At 39.4% G+C, this 21,125-nt stretch overlaps 1 protein-coding gene across 1 annotated transcript in view; it reads left to right on the top strand.

The window, feature by feature from the left end:
* slc35f1 (solute carrier family 35 member F1) overlaps positions 1–21,125 on the top strand; it is a 98,789-nt gene that overhangs the window by 56,843 nt on the left and 20,821 nt on the right. Inside the window, exons 3-7 of the mRNA XM_066707669.1 lie at positions 1,715–1,842; positions 8,664–8,823; positions 9,686–9,842; positions 15,287–15,339; positions 20,895–21,049. Coding sequence (XP_066563766.1) covers positions 1,715–1,842; positions 8,664–8,823; positions 9,686–9,842; positions 15,287–15,339; positions 20,895–21,049 — 653 coding nt within the window. The remainder of the gene's footprint in view (positions 1–1,714; positions 1,843–8,663; positions 8,824–9,685; positions 9,843–15,286; positions 15,340–20,894; positions 21,050–21,125) is intronic.

Raw genomic sequence — 21,125 nt, 5'->3', positions numbered from 1 at the left:
GCTTAGTTAGTTCCGGGGGTCAGGGGTTGGCCCAGCGCAGGAACACGGGGCACGCCGTGATTGGGGGAGCCAGTCACGGGGTGTAAACTAATAAATAGGGGTGACCAGTTCCCGCGCAGGAGTTCCATATGGAGTGTGAGAGTTAGTAGAGTGAGTGCTAAGAGCTATAAAGTCGCAGCATGCAGCATGGTCTTGGCACTAGATTCCCCATGTCCTTCTCTCCAGTAAGGTCTGTCACCACTAAAGTGTGCTGGAACCTCAGAAGATTGACCAACGATGTCTCTTCTGTCTTAGAAATATGGTTCTCCATTCAGTAAAGTGGGTCTGCCTGCAATGCAAAATTATTGGCAATTTATATCGCTACCTCAATCTCCCTGGGCTACGGGTTGCATTATCAAAGCAAGTACACATAAATCTAGGATCTAAACTGTCTGTTTCCAGGTGAATGCTATCAGACATGTCATTTCATGTGGACCCAAGTCACTCCTCTGCTTCAGAAACCTGATTGCCCTTTGCTACAGTGCAGTTTTAACGTGAATTATAATTGACACATACCGCAAACCATGAAAACCTAAAACACACTTTTCTTTCCATCTTTTCTTTCTTCCAACATATGGAAGCAGATGGACTAATAGACATATATAAGAAGAATGACATGCATGTAGTGAGACTAAATGGGAAAACAATAGGTCAAGCAGACTCAAATTCAGATTGGAAATCATGGCTGAAATACTGTATCACTAGAAACAAAAGTAAGGCATAAAAAGGCATTAACACTATTGATTCTACATGTAAGACTTAAGCACAGGCCTACTTAGACACATCAGTCTATGGTGTGTTGCACTGAAGCCGACGTTTTGCTGGTAGTTGCTGTAAGGAATCGGATACTGTGCCGACAATGAGCGTGGCAAACACTAGACGCACTCTGCTATCACTCTGCACAATCCACTTCATACAGCTCTTTCTGTAATTAATGGATTTCAGGACAATTATTATTCCAAGGCGTGCTCACACAATTATTCCAAGTGAATTACTCATGTTATGTTCTGTAACTTTATTATGTGAGAGCATACCAGTTTGAAGAGAGGTGCGGCTCAACACAATTCAGGTAGACAGTAGTGTGGAGTAGTGGTTAATGTGGGACACTGCTGTTGCACCCCTGAGCAAGGTACTTTACCTAGATTGCTCCAGTAAAATGCCCAGCTGTAAAAAATAATGTGGTATATTGTAACAATTAGAAGTCACCATGGATAAGGGTGTCTACTAAGAAATCAATTAGTAATAATAATAATAATGCTCTGCAGGGGACTGTCTGAATGTTGTTGTGTTTTGGGTGGAGAGAGGAGTGGATTTCAGTCATGCAGTGTTATTTTCATGATGAGTTTCCTCTTTTCATTGTTTATTTTGAAAGCTGTTCAAGCAAATACATTGAACAGCTGGTAGGTTGTGAGGCTTTTCCCATAAGAAAAGAATTCTACATTCTTGGTTTTAAGAATATTTACATTAAGAAGCTCAATGTAAATGTTCACCAATAATTTTCTCTTCTAATGGTCAGTTGCGGTTTCTCAGAGATGGCTGAATGATTTCTTTATAGCATGTGCTTATTCTTTTTCCTTAATAGAAGACTTAACAGAACTGTAATTCCTGTGTGTGCACATGCGTGTGTGTGTTTTTTGAATAAATAACAATATTTTTGTTTTTGTTTCTTGACCAGGAGAAGAAAATTTACTGGCAATATTGAAGAGAAGATGGTGGAAGTACATGATCCTGGGGTTAATAGATATAGAAGCCAATTACCTGGTAATCAAAGCATACCAGTACACCACACTTACAAGTGTGCAGGTAAGCATCTGTGTGTGCTGTCTGTCTCTCTGATTGGCCATCTGCACAACTGGGATGCCATGTGAATCTTGTTTCAAAATATAGGCTAATGTTAATAATGGCAAGAATGTACTGTACTGGAATGAGTTCACAAACTGTGTGTGTGTTGTTTCTTAGCTTAAGGAGCTTTAATTTAGCGTTTTTCCTGTATTTGTGTCTGAGTGAAGGCCACCTTCTCAAATTCCAGCCCCAAGGTGCTGGTCAGGGAATAGGCTGGGAAACAAATTGAGAATCCATTGAAAAGCAGTTTGGTACGTTTAAGGTTTCACAAGTTGCCATTTCATACAATGATTAACTTTACATTCTTGAACTATTCTTCATAATTTTTTTAAACTATTTTTTCCCCTTAACAAAGACTTTAAGAATGAAGGGCATGCTTCAGTGAAATTTGGATATTGTATTGACAACTTTTCTCAGACACTGGTAAAAGGTGTTTGTATTATTGCAGCTCTGGCAGCCATGCAGGGAGATGGGATTTTCTTGCTAATCTCATGTGAATCTTGCTTCATTTTAGTCCCACTGTTTACTGTGGGGAGTTGAAATCAATTTTGCAGGCTCCTTGTCTTCATAGATTTTAAAAGGACAGATATTGTGGAACTGTGCGAGGCATTTTCCTCCTGTGATGAATCACCCCAGCATTCATAGCCACCTGTCTGACCAGTGCTATGATATAGCAAATCCTGTCCCAGTTTACCAGTAAAACCCTGTACCTTTAAGAAGAAGAAAAGCTGTAGGATAAAATATGGCTACTGCTCACCACTTACAGAATGATTTTGCCCCTCATCAGCCCAGAGGATATGCTAATGACCCTGATGAAGAGCAGATGAGAAATCATCCTCTGACAGGAAGATGGTATAGCAGAGTGCCAATTAAAAGTGAAAAGCATGAAAAGGATCAGCAGAGACAACCCCGTAGTCATGAACTTTTGCAGAAAGAAAAAGGGGTAAAAATTTGAAAGGCTTTGTGGCTCCTCTGTTCTCAGTTGTATGGAGAAATGTTTTTGTTATTTGGCCTTGCTCTTATTAAATACTTTGTTTTAAGAGAGCAAAATTTTAACTCCTGATGCTAACAAGCTGTTTTTAAATACTATATACATATACATTACCGCTGTTTTAAACAGTTAACAGAACATAATAAATAGAAGACTTTTCAAGCAGTTTTTATTTGATGTTATTAATACCATAAAGATTGTTTTTTAATAGCATATGTAGGTTTACTGCTGGGGCATCCATCAAGAGATTTACACAATACTATTTAAATTATTATGAATCGCAGCCTATGGTAATACATTTAAAAACAATAAACTTGAAAGTGGTGCAATATTTGCGTCTTACAGGAGATTTGGGAACTCTTTCTTTAGCCTTGTTTGACGGCTTTTGTTTTGTGAAATTGTTCCCTGTCTCATACCGTTTTAACCACTGAAATTTAGTAAAGCATCATTAATGGAAATATATAATTTGCAGTTAAGACGACATGAGACAAAATAGAATTGTTATGTTACATGATTGTTTTTTTGTTAGTTATTCCTTTAGATAAATTACACAATCAGAATGCTTAAACACATGTGTTTTTCAGTGTTCATTTTCATTCTGAGGTATAAAAAAATAATTGGCAACAACTAATTAGGACACGATTGCACAGGTCACAGAGGGAGAAGAAATTAAGAAGTAATTATGGAGGAGTCTATCCTCCACCTTTCCTTGCAGTGCTACCAAAAGTATCCACACATAGTTTTAAAGCACACTAACAGATGCATCCTTGACACAAGTTGTTGATCATTTTCATCGAAAGCAGGTGCAATGTCAGGGACGCAGCAGGTTCTTCCCAGATCATCCAGTGTCAGTTGCAATGTCAACATCATCACTGTGTGGAAATAGTGTACATTGGTGTGGAGATGAAAGCAGTCCTGCATAAAATAGGAGAGTGGGGAGGGACGGGGAGTAGGTTTGGTCAGTATGGTAAAGTAAAAAGTAGATGATTCATATCGGTAGCTGTATAAATTACTATTGTATTACACCTATAAGATACCTTCCTACTCTATTGTGAACCCTTACAATAGCCACAACCTTAGGCCTAGCCAAGACCAAAGTTTGGAGCTGCGATCAATCAAACATTCTTAGCTAAACATGTAGAAATGCAACCCTAAACCCAATGGAAGTCACTCTGCAATGGGAAGAACCCTGGGCCAAGGCTGGGATTAAATTAAAACTTTGACCCACCCGCTAATAGAAAACTACACAACTGTACTCAGTTGCGGCTTCATTTTTAGTTAGATCCCACTTTCTCCTAATCAGAAATGTAACCGCTATGATATACAGGTTTTTAGTTTGCTATTAGTGGGTGGGTCAAAGTTTTGATTTAATCCAGCCCCGGTCAATGCCTGTCCTTCACCAGAACCCCTATATTAATGAACCAAAGGATAACCTACTTATCTTTGCCTATGATATACAACTAAATATGAAACTTGAATGGATCCCAAGAGATTACATAAAACCTAGAAGATGGCCACATAAAAAAATGGGAAGATTAAATAATACAATTTGCAGACGTGACACGGAAGAGAGTAGCGGTAGATCAAAGCGAGTGGAATCATCTTGGGAGAGGCCTTCATCCAGCAGTGGATAGATATAGGCTGATGGTGATGATGAAACTTCCAAGATGAAAATAAAATAATACATCTTAATCCCTATTCAGTAGGCATTTAGGTTTCTCCCTTCAATTATTATTTTCCAAGGTTGCTCACAGTAGTGTCCACGAGGTAAATCTCTCATTCTATCAGCATCCAAACAAACCTAGAGGGTTTGCAAGTTTGCATACGGCATGTCCAGTAACACTCCCAGCGGTACCATTGTCATTGTACACTCACCTAAAGGATTATTAGGAACACCTGTTCAATTTCTCATTAATGCAATTATCTAACCAACCAATCACATGGCAGTTGCTTCAATGCATTTAGGGGTGTGGTCCTGGTCAAGACAATCTCCTGAACTCCAAACTGAATGTCTGAATGGGAAAGAAAGGTGATTTAAGCAATTTTGAGCGTGGCATGGTTGTTGGTGCCAGACGGGCCGGTCTGAGTATTTCACAATCTGCTCAGTTACTGGGATTTTCACGCACAACCATTTCTAGGGTTTACAAAGAATGGTGTGAAAAGGGAAAAACATCCAGTATGCGGCAGTCCTGTGGGCGAAAATGCCTTGTTGATGCTAGAGGTCAGAGGAGAATGGGCCGACTGATTCAAGCTGATAGAAGAGCAACTTTGACTGAAATAACCACTCGTTACAACCGAGGTATGCAGCAAAGCATTTGTGAAGCCACAACACGTACAACCTTGAGGCGGATGGGCTACAACAGCAGAAGACCCCACCGGGTACCACTCATCTCCACTACAAATAGGAAAAAGAGGCTACAATTTGCACAAGCTCACCAAAATTGGACAGTTGAAGACTGGAAAAATGTTGCCTGGTCTGATGGGTCTCGATTTCTGTTGAGACATTCAGATGGTAGAGTCAGAATTTGGCGTAAACAGAATGAGAACATGGATCCATCATGCCTTGTTAGCACTGTGCAGGCTGGTGGTGGTGGTGTAATGGTGTGGGGGATGTTTTCTTGGCACACTTTAGGCCCCTTAGTGCCAATTGGGCATCGTTTAAATGCCACGGCCTACCTGAGCATTGTTTCTGACCATGTCCATCCCTTTATGACCACCATGTACCCATCCTCTGATGGCTACTTCCAGCAGGATAATGCACCATGTCACAAAGGTCGAATCATTTCAAATTGGTTTCTTGAACATGACAATGAGTTCACTGTACTAAACTGGCCCCCACAGTCACCAGATCTCAACCCAATAGAGCATCTTTGGGATGTGGTGGAACGGGAGCTTCGTGCCCTGGATGTGCATCCCACAAATCTCCATCAACTGCAAGATGCTATCCTATCAATATGGGCCAACATTTCTAAAGAATGCTTTCAGCACCTTGTTGAATCAATGCCACGTAGAATTAAGGCAGTTCTGAAGGCGAAAGGGGGTCAAACACAGTATTAGTATGGTGTTCCTAATAATCCTTTAGGTGAGTGTAATTGGCCCAGTTGCCATATGTAGAAGAGTTTTGCCACTAGGGGGACAGGAAGAAAGAACATCAATTGGGGAAAACAAAACAAAGAAAATATATTGTGTGGCTTAAACTGCATTTATTATTCATAACTACACATTTTGTCTCTGTTAACATTTGAGTACATAATGAATTCCGGTGGGAAAGTATAAATAGAATGGTTTTGCAGTGATATCTGTACATGTTCCTCTATGCTTGTAGCTAACTATTTTGATGTTTGCATTTAATACTTCCTTTAATTTGATTGGCTTGTAACTGTCCTTTAAAAGTATCTAAGTTTTGAGAAAGAATTACAGTCCCCGCAAACATGTACTGCTTATAATAAGATCAGAGGTGTTATACTGAGAAACATCAACACACAATGTTCAACTGAAAAGGATAAGCATTAATTGATCTTGCAAATGTACAGTGGAGGTAACATGTAATTATGAACTTATTATATGTTGGGATTTGTGGCAGCAGGACAGAGAGGGTCCAGGCCCAGGCTTGCCTTTGCTAATCACTGTGGATGATGAAACACTGCACCCATATTCTTACACTTGGCATCGCATACATCATTACAACTGGTTGTTTTTGAAAATTCTGGCATTTCTATTTGTCTTTGGCAGAAGCTGGAAAATTCTCTACATAATCCTGTTATTTGGCTTGATGAATGAACGGTTTGTCCCTTTCAGTAAAATGTTTAAAATGCTTTAGATTTTCTGTTTTGGTACGTTATGTGTTTCAACATTATTTGTGCACTGTTGCCCCTTTGTTTTTATTTAATTTTCCAGCATATGCATTTTAAATTCCTCACCATCTTGTTTCCCAAGCCCACCATTGTTACTGTGTTATAGCCTAGTTAATGTTTCACTGTCATAATACATTTTTTGGATTTATTTAATAGGTCTACTTTATCAACTTATTTTCAAGGCTTAGCCTACTTGCCTGGAAGTAATGAGAGTGTCAACTCATGAAGAATAATGAGTTCTTTAGAGATAATAGTCACCTCAGTATTGTTCTGTCAGCTAGTCAAGGTAAAGGTGGTGGTTGTTTTCAGATTTTGTTTTTTCCCTCCAGAGTAAGAAAATAAAATAAACATTTACCTTTTTACTTTTGCCACTAGCTTAACTTGGTTCAGTGAGTCAAAATTTTCCTTTGGGTAGGTTTTAAAGTACATCATCTATGGGTTTGGCCTAAATGTCATCCCTTGGTAATCTTAAAAGTTGTTGAGTGTGAATGAACTTCTCCACGGTAAACGACAGACTGTTTGAGCTTCCAGGGTCTGTGTTTTGGGTAGGTACCCTTGGGTAGATGAATCCAACCAATCAAAATGAGTTGTGCACCCCTGCTCTAAAGCATGATTAGTTTAAAGCAACCTGTTATTCTTTGCAGTTTGACTGAACGTCTTCCTGGTGGTGTCATACAAGAAGCAGCCCAGGGAAGCTCAGACAGTCTGTGAACCGCTTCATTGTGTGTGTGTGTGTGTGTGTGTGTGTGTTTTGCCATATTATGCTTTCCTGGACTTCAAATTAACTTCAACCTTCATTACCCGTTTGGCCCCCAGTGTTCCAGTTTGTGTAACAGTTGGCTTGCTGTTACTAAATAGCATAAGATTCACTTAAAGCCATAGATTAGAAGGTTTGAGCTGTAGTTCATTTAACACCAATACCACTTCTCTCTTCATAGTAAATCAGTGATGCAGAACACCTGGGTAACAGCCAGTCTAAATTATACTTTTATAGGTATTTGAATATATCAACTAAAGAGGACTTTACTCATTTAGAGCAACTGATTATTTTTGTTGTTTTCTTTTCAGAATTCATTGCCTGCAGTAACAACAAATACAAAATGAATTTGTCATTGAGGACATAAATTGAATATCATTATATTTGGTGGATTATAACAATAACCCTTAGATGCATTGATATGAGTTGTGCTGCCAAATATCTTGACCTACAAGTCCATCCTAGATTTGTATTTATCCCTAATGACTGATTTCTGTGCTTTATCTTGAACAGTAATTCAGACACTAAGCCCCTTGTGAAAGATTTAGGCAAATAGCAACTTAGCAGGGCCTCCTTTATAGGAAGTGTTGTCCTGCAGTTTTTGCAAATTTAAATCTATAATATAGCTTTAAATGTTTAATTTAAACTATAATGAGCTGGGGAGATGCTTCATCAATATTAATATCGCAGGTAGAACAGCACCGCATAAACTACACCATAAAAGACCTTTAGATTACCAGCAGATGATTAGGTGTTATAAATTGCCATACCGTTTGGCATAAATCCAATATTTGAGTCTGGGGACCTCTCTGAGATTAATTGTAATACTACCGTGTTTTTGTTTGACTATAACAGGAGGTGAACATTATCCTTGTTTATACACAGAAACCCTGTTCCTGCTGGCAGAGCTTTGACTGTGGATCTGCTGATTTTACGTTTCTTTCAAACTGGCAATAAACTCCTCTTGCCGCTGTGAACCAGGACAGGGAGCAGACTCATCCATTTTTAGTGCTAAACTATGGTTGTTTGTTCATATATGTGGCCTACCCATTGTATAACGTAAAGCTCAGCTGTGTACAACCATTTAGAGAGATTTTTATTATTTTAATAAAAAATGAGTGTCCTGACTGGTGCCACTAATGGTAGTGGTTATTAATCATGAACTATTTGTGTCTTGCAGCTTTTAGACTGTTTTGTTATCCCAGTGGTGCTATTGCTGTCCTGGTTCTTCTTGTTGGTGAGGTACAAGGCCGTTCACTTCATTGGCGTCGGAGTGTGCCTGCTGGGAATGGGCTGCATGGTGGGTGCTGATGTACTGGTTGGGAGACAGCAGGGCTTCGGTAAGTCATCACCTCCATGCAGTGTCTTTCTGTGCTTCTTTGAGAATTCTTTGAGTCAACCACAGAAACTGGTGTTTGTGAGTTCTATGTTCTCAATGTTTAACACTGCTGCTGGGACACAGAAACAGAATTGTTTTCAATGTTCAATATATTTAATATTGTGCTGTATTGTATATCTTTTAACCTCCTACTGTGCAATCTGTTAGTTGTTAATATGTAGTAAATGCTACATAGTAGCCAAATGCTTTTTGCTGAATTAGTAGAGAGGGCCAGGAGAACTAACACATTACATAAACAAATTGAAGCAAGCTACCAGTTGAAATGAATAATAAATATGCAAAGTAATTACATAGGAGAAAACAATATTCATGCATATGTAGCTTGATTTTTCATGCCAATGCATGTGACCTATTATAACAATAAAATACAAATACATCTGTAGGAAGTATAGAGCCACAGCAGACCTTTTTCCACAGATTTCAGATGCTGCTCGAGTGAATGTTTGGACTGGAGGTATTTTTAGTAATATGTATGTGTACAGCATTGATGTGTGAACCTTCCATTAATATCTGAATTTGTGCATACTTGGTTCTTAAATAGATTGTTATTTCTGAAGGGAATTAAAATAATGGGCAAACATTTATCCTGAATAAACTTGTGTAGTGAATCAAGCCCAAATATATAATATAATATAAAATGATATAATAAATTATATATATATATAATATATATATGCTCTCAGTAGTTGGGCAGTGGGGCACAATTGTATTTGCTTTTCTGTCTGTTGTTAATTTTCTGTGATAGGAGTTCTTGTTGTGATGTAGTTGCTGAATTCCTGTTGTTCTTCCCTCTATGGATTTAGGAGATCACAAGCTCCTGGGAGACCTGTTGGTCCTGGCTGGAGCCACGCTGTACGGCATCTCCAACGTGTGCGAGGAGTTCATCGTGAAGAACCTCAGCCGGGTGGAGTTTCTGGGAATGATCGGCCTCTTTGGCTCTTTCTTCAGTGGTATACAACTGTAAGCATCTCATGATTTTCTTCCAGAGAGCTCAAACACTGCAAATAATAATTCTTCAAGAGTCTTGTATCCTGCCCTATTTGAATGAATGTGTTGTAGTTTATATGTTTTATTAAACACAACATCAGTCTTTTGTAATTTGTGACTCCCAGGAAAAGCTACAATTTATTAAAAACAATTATATGAAAATATATGTGTATGTTCAAAGAACTGTCTGAAAGATTATTCTAGTTTCAGAGATGAAGAACTGAACACCATTATAGCAATCTTGTGTAAACCAGCCCTTTCTTTTCACAGCCGTAAATGGATAATTTACGTGAAATTAAAATTTTAAATTAAGAACAAAGATTGATACAATAGAGGCTGCCTCAGTATTTGCTTCTTTTTCAGATATTCAGAATGGTGAGAAATGCAACCCCAAGGCTAAAGTCTGCATTTGTTTGAGATGTAGAGCCATACTAATCTTTCTTGGAGAGTAATTTAAGGTTCCATTCACTCCTGTAAATTGAACTGTACCTCTTTTAATAGTGATGGTTCTCTGTATATCATTCCTATTACACAATGCTTGACTACTATTTCTCCTTTTATACATTTTAGAAATGTATCATTTTAAAACTGTATTGTGCATTTGCTTTTGCTTTTTTTTAAAGAAATTGCACTAAAATAACCTATTCAAATCAATATATTAATGAAACGGAGTCAGCACAATTTGAATTGACAGATATATAGGCACAGAGGTTTATTGTGCAATTGTAATAACTTTTAAGTCACCTCTTAGTGTGAATGTTGACTGAAATGTCAGTGATTCATATGTTTAAAATTGGAATAAAAGTTTCATAGTGGACCTTTTGCAAAAAATAAAAAATAAATAAAAAGAATTGATTGACTAATTTACCCAATGTATATATTGGCCCCAGTTTTCATTTCAACAGAAAAAATAAAAACCAAAATTGATTCTGAAACTAATATATATATATATATATATATATATATATATATATATATATATATATATATATAGCACTCACAAAAACAGAAAATAATTCTGTACCCAGTCTCAAGTAATTCATTTACTTTGCTTATTACCTTCTAGATGTTTTAGTTAAAAGGTTCCTTAGATTCTTCAGACAGTTTTAAAGCTGCCTTCTTTGCAGCCATCTTCAGAGCAGGGTCCAGTGAGGAGTACAGCATTAGATTATCACGTTCCCACTGAACAGAGAAGTGAATCGGTTTGAGGCTCCAGGCCTGAGGATCTTGGCTTCCTGCTATTCTCTCCCACCACCTGGCTCTCTGCCTGTGGCTCTTTATCGCCTCATCACAAACTGCAGGAGGTTCGTAACCCGCTGGTGCTGGGTAGCAGCTGACAGAATCTGGCAGCCTTTCAGAGCCCAAAATCAGGGAAGAGACTGGGAGCCGTGGAGGGGAAGCTGAAGTGAGCCCATGGTGACCTTGGGGATTTGCTCTGAGAGTCATGCCAGCATGCAGTATCAGGGCCCAAATCTGTGCTCTGATGTCAGTTTTGTAAGGTTTTGATGTTTTTGTTTTTTGTCTTGAATTGAAATTAAGGATATATATTCTTAAACAAAACCAAAAATAGTTTGTGCCTTGCAATGCTTGTTTATTTACAAAGGTGCTGACCAATATAAGATAATGTCTATTGAAAAAGGTAGTCGTGTCTCCCAACCCACGTCGTCCCAGAGACTTGGCCACGCACTTTGCACTTGTTCCCAGTGATGAAAACAAAGAGTGGAAACGCACTGTATGTGCGTGTAATTGAATCAATAGATTGTTTCTTTGTTTGTAGTTTGGTTCATAAAAGATATAAAAATCTAAATTTGTTGAGCTTTGAAGTAGGTGTGGGTCATTGGGACAAGTGCAAAGTGAGCAGCTAAGACTCTCCACAATCTCTCTAAAGGATATGAGGTTTGTTGGACCTTTACAGCTGGGACAACATGGTTTGGGCAGTGGGTTTTTTCTCCCACTTATCTACATACCATTCTCCATACTGTTAAAGGGGGAAAAAATAATTATTATATATATATTACACATACATACACCGATCAGCCATAACATTATGACCACCTGCCTAATATTGTGTAGGTCCCCCTTTTGCCACCAAAACAGCCCTGTCCCGTCGAGGCATGGACTCCACTAGACCTCTGAAGGTGTGCTGTGGTATCTGGCACCAAGACGTTAGCAGCAGATCCTTTTAGTCCTGTAAGTTGCAAGGTGGGGCCTCCATGGATCAGACTTGTTTGTCCAGCACATCCCACAGATGCTCGATTTGGATTGAGATCTGGGGAATTTGGAGGCCAAGTCAACACCTTGAACTCGTGATTCATCAGACCAGGCCACCTTCCTCCATTGATCCGTGGTCCAGTTCTGATGCTCACGTGCCCATTGTAGGCGCTTTCGGCTTTTCTGACTGGTCTGCGGCTACACAGCCCCATACGCAACAAACTGCGATGCACTGTGTGTTCTGACACCTTTCTATCAGAACCAGCATTAACTTTTTCAGCAATTTGAGCTACAGTAGCTCGTCTGTTGGATTGGACTACACGGGCCAGCCTTCGCTCCCCACGTGCATCAATGAGCCTTGGCCGCCCATGACCCTGTCGCCAGTTCACCGCTTTTCCTTCCTTGCACCACTTTTGATAGGTACTGACCACTGCAGACCGGGAACACCCCACAAGAGCTGCGGTTTTGGAGATGATCTGACCCAGTCGTCTAGCCATCACAATTTGGCCCTTGCCAAAGTCGCTCAGATCCTTACGCTTGCCCATTTTTCCTGCTTCTAACACATCAACTTTGAGGACAAAATGTTCACTTGCTGCCTAATATATCCCACCCACTGACAGGTGCCATTATAACAAGATTATCAGTGTTATTCACTTCACCTGTCAGTGGTCATAATGTTATGGCTGATCGGTGTGTAATATATATATATATATATATATATATATATATATATATATACATACATACATACTGTATATTATAAAGTATATACAGCAACAAGACACAAGGTAGTTATACTGCATCAGCAATGTCTCTCCCAGGCAGAAGAGGGTTTCCAGATGTACTGTCCAAGCTCTTTTGAAGAAGCACAAAGAAACGGGCAACGTTGAGGACCGTAGATGCAGTGGTCAGCCAAGGAAACTGCAGCAGATGAAAGACACATCATGCTTACTTCCCTTCGCAATCGGAAGAGGTCCAGCAGTGCCATCAGCTCAGAATTGGCAGAAAACAGTGGGACCCTGGTACACCCATCTACTGTCCGGAGAAGTCTGGTCAGAAGTGGACTTCATGGAAGACTTGCGGACAAAAAGCCATACCTCCAACGTGGCAACAAGGCCAAGTGACTCAACTATGCATGAAAACACAGGAACTGGGGTGCAGAAAAATGGCAGCAGGTTCTCTGGACTGATTAGTCAAAATGTGGAATATTCGGCTATAGTAGTAGTTTTGGCTGTATTCGGCAGTTTGTTCACCGAAGGGCTGGAGAGCGGTACACGAAATGAGTGTCTGCAGGCAACAGTGAAGCATGGTGGAAGTTCCTTGTAAGTTTGGGGCTTCATTTCTGCAAATGGAGTTGGGGATTTGGTCAGAATGAATGGTCTTCTCAATGCTGAGAAGTACAGGCAGAAACTTATCCATCAAGCAATACCATCAGGGAGGCATCTGATTGGCCCCAAATTTATTCTTCAGCATGACAACGACCCCAAACATACAGCAAAAGTATTTTTCTTTTGTTCACTCACTTAGCATTTAGTTAATTTATAAATATAATCTATTAATGTCTATTTTTGAAAGCATTCTTACTTTACAGCATTTAATCACACCTGCCTAAAACTTTTGCACAGTACTCTGTAAATATGCTCTAAATGTCAAAGTTGGATAAGTTTCCAGCCCCCTGAGTTAATACTTGGTGGAAGCACCTTTTGGCAGCAGTTACAGCTGTGCAACTGTTGGGATAGGTCTTTGCACACCTAGATTTTACAGTATTTGACCCTTCTTCTTTACAAAACTGTTTAAGCTCTGTCACATTCCTTGGGGAGCATTGATGGACAGATTTTGGTTCATATTTAGGTCAGGGCTCTGATTGGACCACTCTAGGACATTTACCTTTTTGTTCCTTAGCCACTGCAGTCTAGCTTGGCTGTGTGCTTTGGGTCACTGTCATGCTGAAAGGTGAAGTTGTGTCCTATTTCAAATGGAATTCGAGGTGGGCATTCTTGAGTACCATACAAGCCAGATGTATGGAGTACTTGGAATATTGTTCTCATATGCACACTTTGACCAGTCTTGGCCATTAAAGCCTGTAGCTATTGCAATTTGCCATTGGCCTCTTGGTAGCTTCGCCGATTAGTCTCCTTCATGCTCAGTCATTCAGTTTGGAGGGACCGCCTGATTTAGCCAAGGTCTAGGTGGTACCCACTACTTAATAATTGTCTTGACATGTGAAGGGATATTCAAGGCCATGATTTTTATACCCATCACCTGATCTGTGCCCTTCAACATGTCCCAGAGTTCTTTTGAAAGCTCCTAGGTGCTCATAGTTGAGTCTTTGCATTAAATGCTGCTGAATTTATCCTGTAATCATGTGAATCACTACAATTTAACACTTATGGAGACCACTTATCTTGGTGAGTGATTCTGAAGGTGATTTGCTTACACCTGAGCTAATTTAGGATTTCTTCAAGAGGGGGAGGACATTTATCCAACTATTTTGGTTTTTATTTTTGATAGATTTTCTAGACATTTCTAGTATTCTTTGACTTTGAAGTTGTAGGGTAGGATGTGTATCTCTTTTTAAATATTACAAAAGGTGAACATTTGGAAAGGGGGTGTGGACTTTCTATGAGCACTGTGTGTGTATATATGTATGTATCACATGTATATAATGTATGTATATGTCATGTCATTCACTATAACAGAACAGGAGCATGATTCTGGCAGACTCCCAATCACAGGTATGCTCAGTGGGGGGTCTGCGATCAGAGACAGGGCTCTTCAGGAGCATGTGTCTCTGCCATCGTTGGCCTCCCACAGTTCAGCCAGCAGGTTATCCAAGCCGGCAGGCACTTATTGGCCTGCACTGAAATGGAGGTTGTGTGGATTAATATGGCTTGATGAAGAGCCTTGCCAAGTGCTCTAGAACCACTCAGTGCTCTGTGTGTGAGAATGTGAGTGTTTTCTTGGATGTGGGTAATCCAATTAATACACTCCCTGTGGACTGCACTGGGGCTTAGAAGATTGCATGTGTAGTCCTGACAGGGCCTTTTCTTCATTATTACTGTGCTTATTGTGAATGTGGTCTGCTTGGGGAAAGCCAGGCTAGGGGTGGCAAAGAAGCTCATGAGCCTTTTTCTTTTGCTTTCTGATGTTATCCCAGCCTGGCCTGCTATCCGGTGCCTGATGTTCATTTTCTTTCTCCATTACAGAGCTATAATGGAACACAAGGAACTGTTAAAGGTACCATGGGACTGGCAAATAGGTGAGAAGATGATTTACATTATTATAGCACGCTGGTTAGAAATGTGCAAATGGAAAATAAAAGCAAGAAGCTGTCTGCCCAGTACCTGCTGGAATTGATTGCCTTATAACCATGCCCGCTTCCCATACCACCCCTGCTGTTTTAGTTTCCAGCACCATTAGTTAGTCACAGAGTAGTGTCAGAAGAAGATCATTCTGCAAATTAACTGACATGAAGGGCAGCAGTTCTGCTGAGGAAATCAATGGATATCTGAAATGAATTGCCCCAGTTATCTTAGAGATCAGAATTCTTTAACACTGGCAAGGTGTAGAAAACAGTCTCTTCTTAATTCCACTGGTGTGTTTACCTGCAAATCAAAGTGAAATTCCCACGCATTCTTAAAGACATCTGATGTGGTAAGGTTAGCACTTTGGCAACTCGACTGGGACAGAGTTAAAACATTCATACATTTTTAAATGTTATTTTTTAATCAGAATGTGGCCAGCATTTTAATTGATGTCGCTATCTAGAGCCTGCTCAGATTTAATTAGTCGGGTTTTTGTCAGAATACTCTTGCATTGCCAAACCCTTGTATTGCATCACTCTGTGAAAATTAATGTTTTCAGCCCGCACTAACATACTGTGTGATTCTGATTCAATGGGATCATTCTCTTGTGTCATTGCTTTTCTAAAATATAGTCTCACAAGTATAAAAAAATACTGACAAGAATTTAGCCTTTTTTGTGTATTATAAAGACTAAGCAGTACCACTGAAGGAAGGCTGAGATTGAATGTCAAGGTCACATAAAACAGGAGAATTATTCTGTTGGTGTCTTCAGACTCTATACCAAGTGCTGAAGAGAGGAGTGTCATGTGACCCAGTTCATAAAAAATCAGACCTCACTATTGGAAAAAGATAATTGGTTGAGTTATGAATAGCACTGACCACACACACATTAGTTTAAATTAGTTCAATTCTGTGAGGGCCGACATGTGCTTAATCCATAATTAAAACACCATGTTAGTCTCCTGACGTTTATTGGTATTTTAAAGCTAAAACAAATTTTAATTCTCCAATTCAGTGCAAACATGCTCCATTGCTGCAACTTGTTTGACATTAGCGCTGCAGCAGCTGTCTTGGGATATTTCAGTGGAAAACAAATTAAAGAAACGTATATTTTAATACTTAACTGCTATTGATTTTGTAATGGACCTCCAATCAATACCTGCTTTCTCTGAAACATGTTCTTATTCACAATGCAATAAAACATATTCCTGAGAACAGGAAACCATGTGGTTACTTCCAGAGAGCAATGGAAAGAAACAATTCAGGGCAAGACCTGGAAAGATATAATCATACATGTTAAGAAGGGCACTGTTTATTCTTACATGAATTGCTTTGAACATTTATTTACATCTTTAGCATTATGTCTTTTCTAGTGATTAAAAATATAGTTAAGCCATTGGAGGTTTAGACCACAAATCCACACAGACCCTGGGCACATGTCAGCTAAGAAAACAAAGCGCGAATCATGCTGCAGGCATTTTTCGGCTCATTTCTGAATGTGAGAACTGAAATGCTCCTTCTTGTGGGCTGATTAGGTGTGATAATAATTTCCTTGCCACGGAGCAGCAGCAGTGCACAGTCCCCAGCAGCCCTGTCGCCTCTTCTCCGAGGGACTGTTTAGTATCCATTGGTTACCAGAAGCTTAATCTCAAATCACTGAAACGATTATATGACAAGCGAGCATATTCTTCCTGCACCAAAAAAATGAAAATGCCAAGGCAACGTGAAGCAGTTTTATTGTACCAAAACTGCATATGCAGAAAGTAGTCAGATCAGTGGCTGTGATTAACATGTCCATGTGGTGCTAGTGTGATGAATCGGGACAAATGGCTAATGCATTCTGCCATAATGCACACTATGTAACTATGTCTTGGGGCTATCTGAGAAAATCCAAAGCAATGGCCACAGTGTATCTAATGGGGTGCAGTCCCAGCCCTACCTGCAGGCTTTTTGATAGAAAGGTGGGCAGTTTCCAGTGCAACCAGAGAATAGTGTCTCATTAGTGCCATTCCAGTTCATCCCAGGAGTATTCTGTGGCATTTAGGATCTGAGCAGGACATGATGAGTACTCTTCCACAGTTTTTTTTAAGTATCACAGTATGTACCTGCAGGCATGCTGCAATTCAGAACCCATGGGTTATATAGGGGGTTGATCTTATTCTGGATGACCACAATTGACAATACCTGATGATGTTATCTGTGTGCAGGTATCCAAACAGTACCAGGAATATCACATTTCTCTCTGGCTGAATTTGTCATTCCCGTGATGGGTAATTTGTTACCACCATCAACTCTGATGCAGTCACTGCTAAAAATTACTTTTTCATGCAACAATCCCTACCCCCTAGTAGAGGTATACAGATTTGGTCACTTTATATGGCCTGCTTTAGGGAAACAGTGATACTCAAATTATGTTTATAGCTATATGTGCTGTAGACCTCAGAATTGCACATGTATCCATTGTCCACATGTTCCTGTGTCCAGATTACATGTGTCCTGATTTGACTTGCATTTTTAAAACCTAACAAATTCACACGGTCCCCAGAGGACAAGAAGTGATGCAAATAAAGTACTTAACATGTCTGAAACCATTACAGCCGAGCAGCTATGATTACTGTGCTTATAATTTGTATAGCTTTTTGCTGAATATTCATAGACTGTTAATCTGTACTAATGTTGTTACCAGAATCACTAATACCATTAAACCCCAGCCTGAGGAAACGCAGTTCTGTTTAGAATCAGTTGTCTACCACGAAAGAGCCTCTTTTATGTGATCTCTAGCCAGATTTATAAAGTAATTTAAATAAGACATAACGCCTTCCGTTAAGTGCCTCAAGACAGCTTGCTTAAAGGGTTCATATAAACCTACCCACAACATATTAAATACCTTTGCTTACTTTTGAGCATCCCCAAATGATTGAATATAACACCAATATTTTTCCAGCATTCTCACTCTGGAGGGCAGTTTATTTAAAAAATATTTTTAAATGTAAACACATGCTTTTCCTGTAGGAGGCTCTGGTTGCTTGCTCTTGCTGAAAGTACTGCAGACACAACAAAAGATCAGATTAGAAAATCTTTATTGAGGTTTCCTTCTACTAATTTAAAATGTAAATTCACTTTGACTTCTATATATATTTTTTTAACTTAAATACACGTTATTTATAGTGCTCCTAATAATAATGAATATATACTATACATGAATTTACATTAGTTATTTTTTTCTTGCCAACAACACCATCTGTTATGTGCTTTGTGATCATTTTGTGTATGATTTAAAAATCCACACACACATATATTAACCAAGTGTAACATCAGCCCTTACAGTGAGATGCAGAAATGTGGCACAGAGGGCTTTGGGTCTGTCGGTGCTGAGGCTGGCAGCTGGACCTGTGGCTGCTGTAAAATCTGTCTCTGTTTGGAAAGGGCTTTGACTAGAAATTAATTAGAAATGGTATACTCTTGATCATCTTAGTCTGTCCTTGATTTTTACACTGCAGTTCCTTCCAGGCCACTGCTGTGAATCTGTAATGCCTCTTCGGTTCTCCATATCTACTTATTGCAACTATTTCGCTACATACTGCATACTGTAATGGTTAACTTGTAAATTATTCCATTATCTTTTGTTCAAGTAGTTCTGAAAAGTCAGTCTAGTGAGGGTGAACCATTTCTTAGTCATGTTTCACAATCCCTGCTGACCTGAGAGGTGTAAAAAGGTATTCAGTAGAAAGTAGCCAAGATCAAATGTATTAATGTGTTTATCCTACAAAACCATGTTCAAATCAATTTTAAATGATTGTAATAATCCCTATAAGCACTTAAACAAATACATGCTCCTTGCTGTACGATGAGATATAGCTTGTCACTTGATAACCTGTTGTGCCCATTTAGCCTTTTATAGAAATCCAAAACAGGTCAGAAGCCTAATGCATATTTAAGTAGAAATAGTATAATCAACTGCAATTTCATGAGATTTATGACAGGCCTCAGATTTGCACCTTTCCTCTAGTGAGTCTGACAGAGGTGGTGCTAATCTCCATTCATTTTCTCTTTAAATATTGCAGTTTCCATTATTTCCACATGTTCATTATTAATGCTTCTGCTGAAGGGGGAAATATGGCCTTCAGTTGCATTCAGGAGGGATACAGATCTCTACTTTATTTTAAAGGACCCAAACCAATTCGAATAAGTATTTTCAAGTGGGCTGCAGGACATACCAAGTATGTTTTTGAAGATCTTATGGAAAGAATATACATTTATAGAATACATTGGAGGAATACATACAACTTTATTCCTCTTTAAATTCAGGTTCTCATGTGTCACTTCATAACATGGCAATTACTGGCAAAGCTTTTGGAAAGTAGGTATAGACATAGCATTTAGAAGAGATTCATATTTATGTCACATCTTCAGTCAACACCACAGTCCGTAGTGATCCATTGTCTATCTCATGTATTTACTTTGTGTCTTTCTACCTGGGACTGTAATAAATTTGTGTTTTACATTTATCAGTCTGGAATGCAAGGCTGATGGGTCCATTTGTGAGATGATTTTGTTTATACATGTACTGTAGCTCCCTGTAAACTGTAAGTTATTGATGCTGGCTAAATACTGGGGATAGGAACCTTTATCCATCTGGCTATAATTAACATTGCTGGTGCATTTTAGTAGCTCATGAAGAGAAGAGTGTGCATTTCCAGGTTCTGCTGAGTCACTGATCTGAGTCATCACACAAATTAGCCCCTTTACCTTCAAATCCTTACTGTGTTGCACCTGCTATTGACAGTTATTATATGGCACCTTGTTCTTGTTATCTTACTCTACTATGGTTCAGTGCTGTACATTTCCAGCCAATTGCTAAGAAACCATAGCATTTTGTATTCAAGCACTTCCTCCTCCATATTGTTCAGCTAAAAGGTCAGTTAGGTGCAACTAATGAAACACCAGCTTACAACTGGAAAGAAAAAGGCCATTTTGCAGCAGTAGTGTAAGTGGGTCAGAATGAATGTCAAAATGGCCATAAGCATAATTGAAAGGCTATAAGCAAAGTCATAGTTTCATCTAAAGCATGCGGAATGAGAGAAAAGTGCTATATCTTTACTATGAAAACTATGGCAGATAGGGAAGAATGGGGGTGCTGAAGGTTGTCTGAATATGTCTGGAGGGAAGGCCCTGTTTGAATAAGTAGGTATAAGAACTGCGGTGAAAAGAGATTTAAATAAAATTTGCTAGTCCAAGACATTTTATTTGGTCAATATAAATGCATATCCATGTCCTACAATATGGACATTTTACATTCAGCTCACAAAGAAGCCAGTCGCGGGTGATTTCATTGGACAGCTCCTGCCCTCACAGTGGGCCTCAGACTCCTGCTTGGAAAGCTTAGTTCAGTCTCCAGCTTCTAGGAGCTGCTACAACTGAGAGACGGAGTGTGAGGCTTTGTGTTCTTGCTTTGTTCAGAATGTACCAGACTTTAACAACTGCTATCTTTTATTGTGTCCCCCTGCAGGCCTGTTGTACATTGGATTCAGTGCCTGTATGTTTGGTCTGTACAGCTTCATGCCAGTGGTCATCAAACGAACTAGTGCCACAGCTGTCAACCTGTCCCTCTTGACGGCCGACCTCTACAGCCTCTTCTGCGGCCTGTTCCTGTTCCAGTATAAGGTAAGAGTTTCGTCAAAGGGTCCTGTGTGTAATTTGGACACATTGTTTCTCACACATTGCTGCAGCTGTTCCAGAA

The sequence above is a fragment of the Amia ocellicauda genome, chromosome 1, assembly GCF_036373705.1.
Source record: "Amia ocellicauda isolate fAmiCal2 chromosome 1, fAmiCal2.hap1, whole genome shotgun sequence".
In the NCBI taxonomy this organism is placed as follows: domain Eukaryota; kingdom Metazoa; phylum Chordata; class Actinopteri; order Amiiformes; family Amiidae; genus Amia; species Amia ocellicauda.
This window is presented reverse-complemented; position numbering and strand designations above follow the sequence as displayed.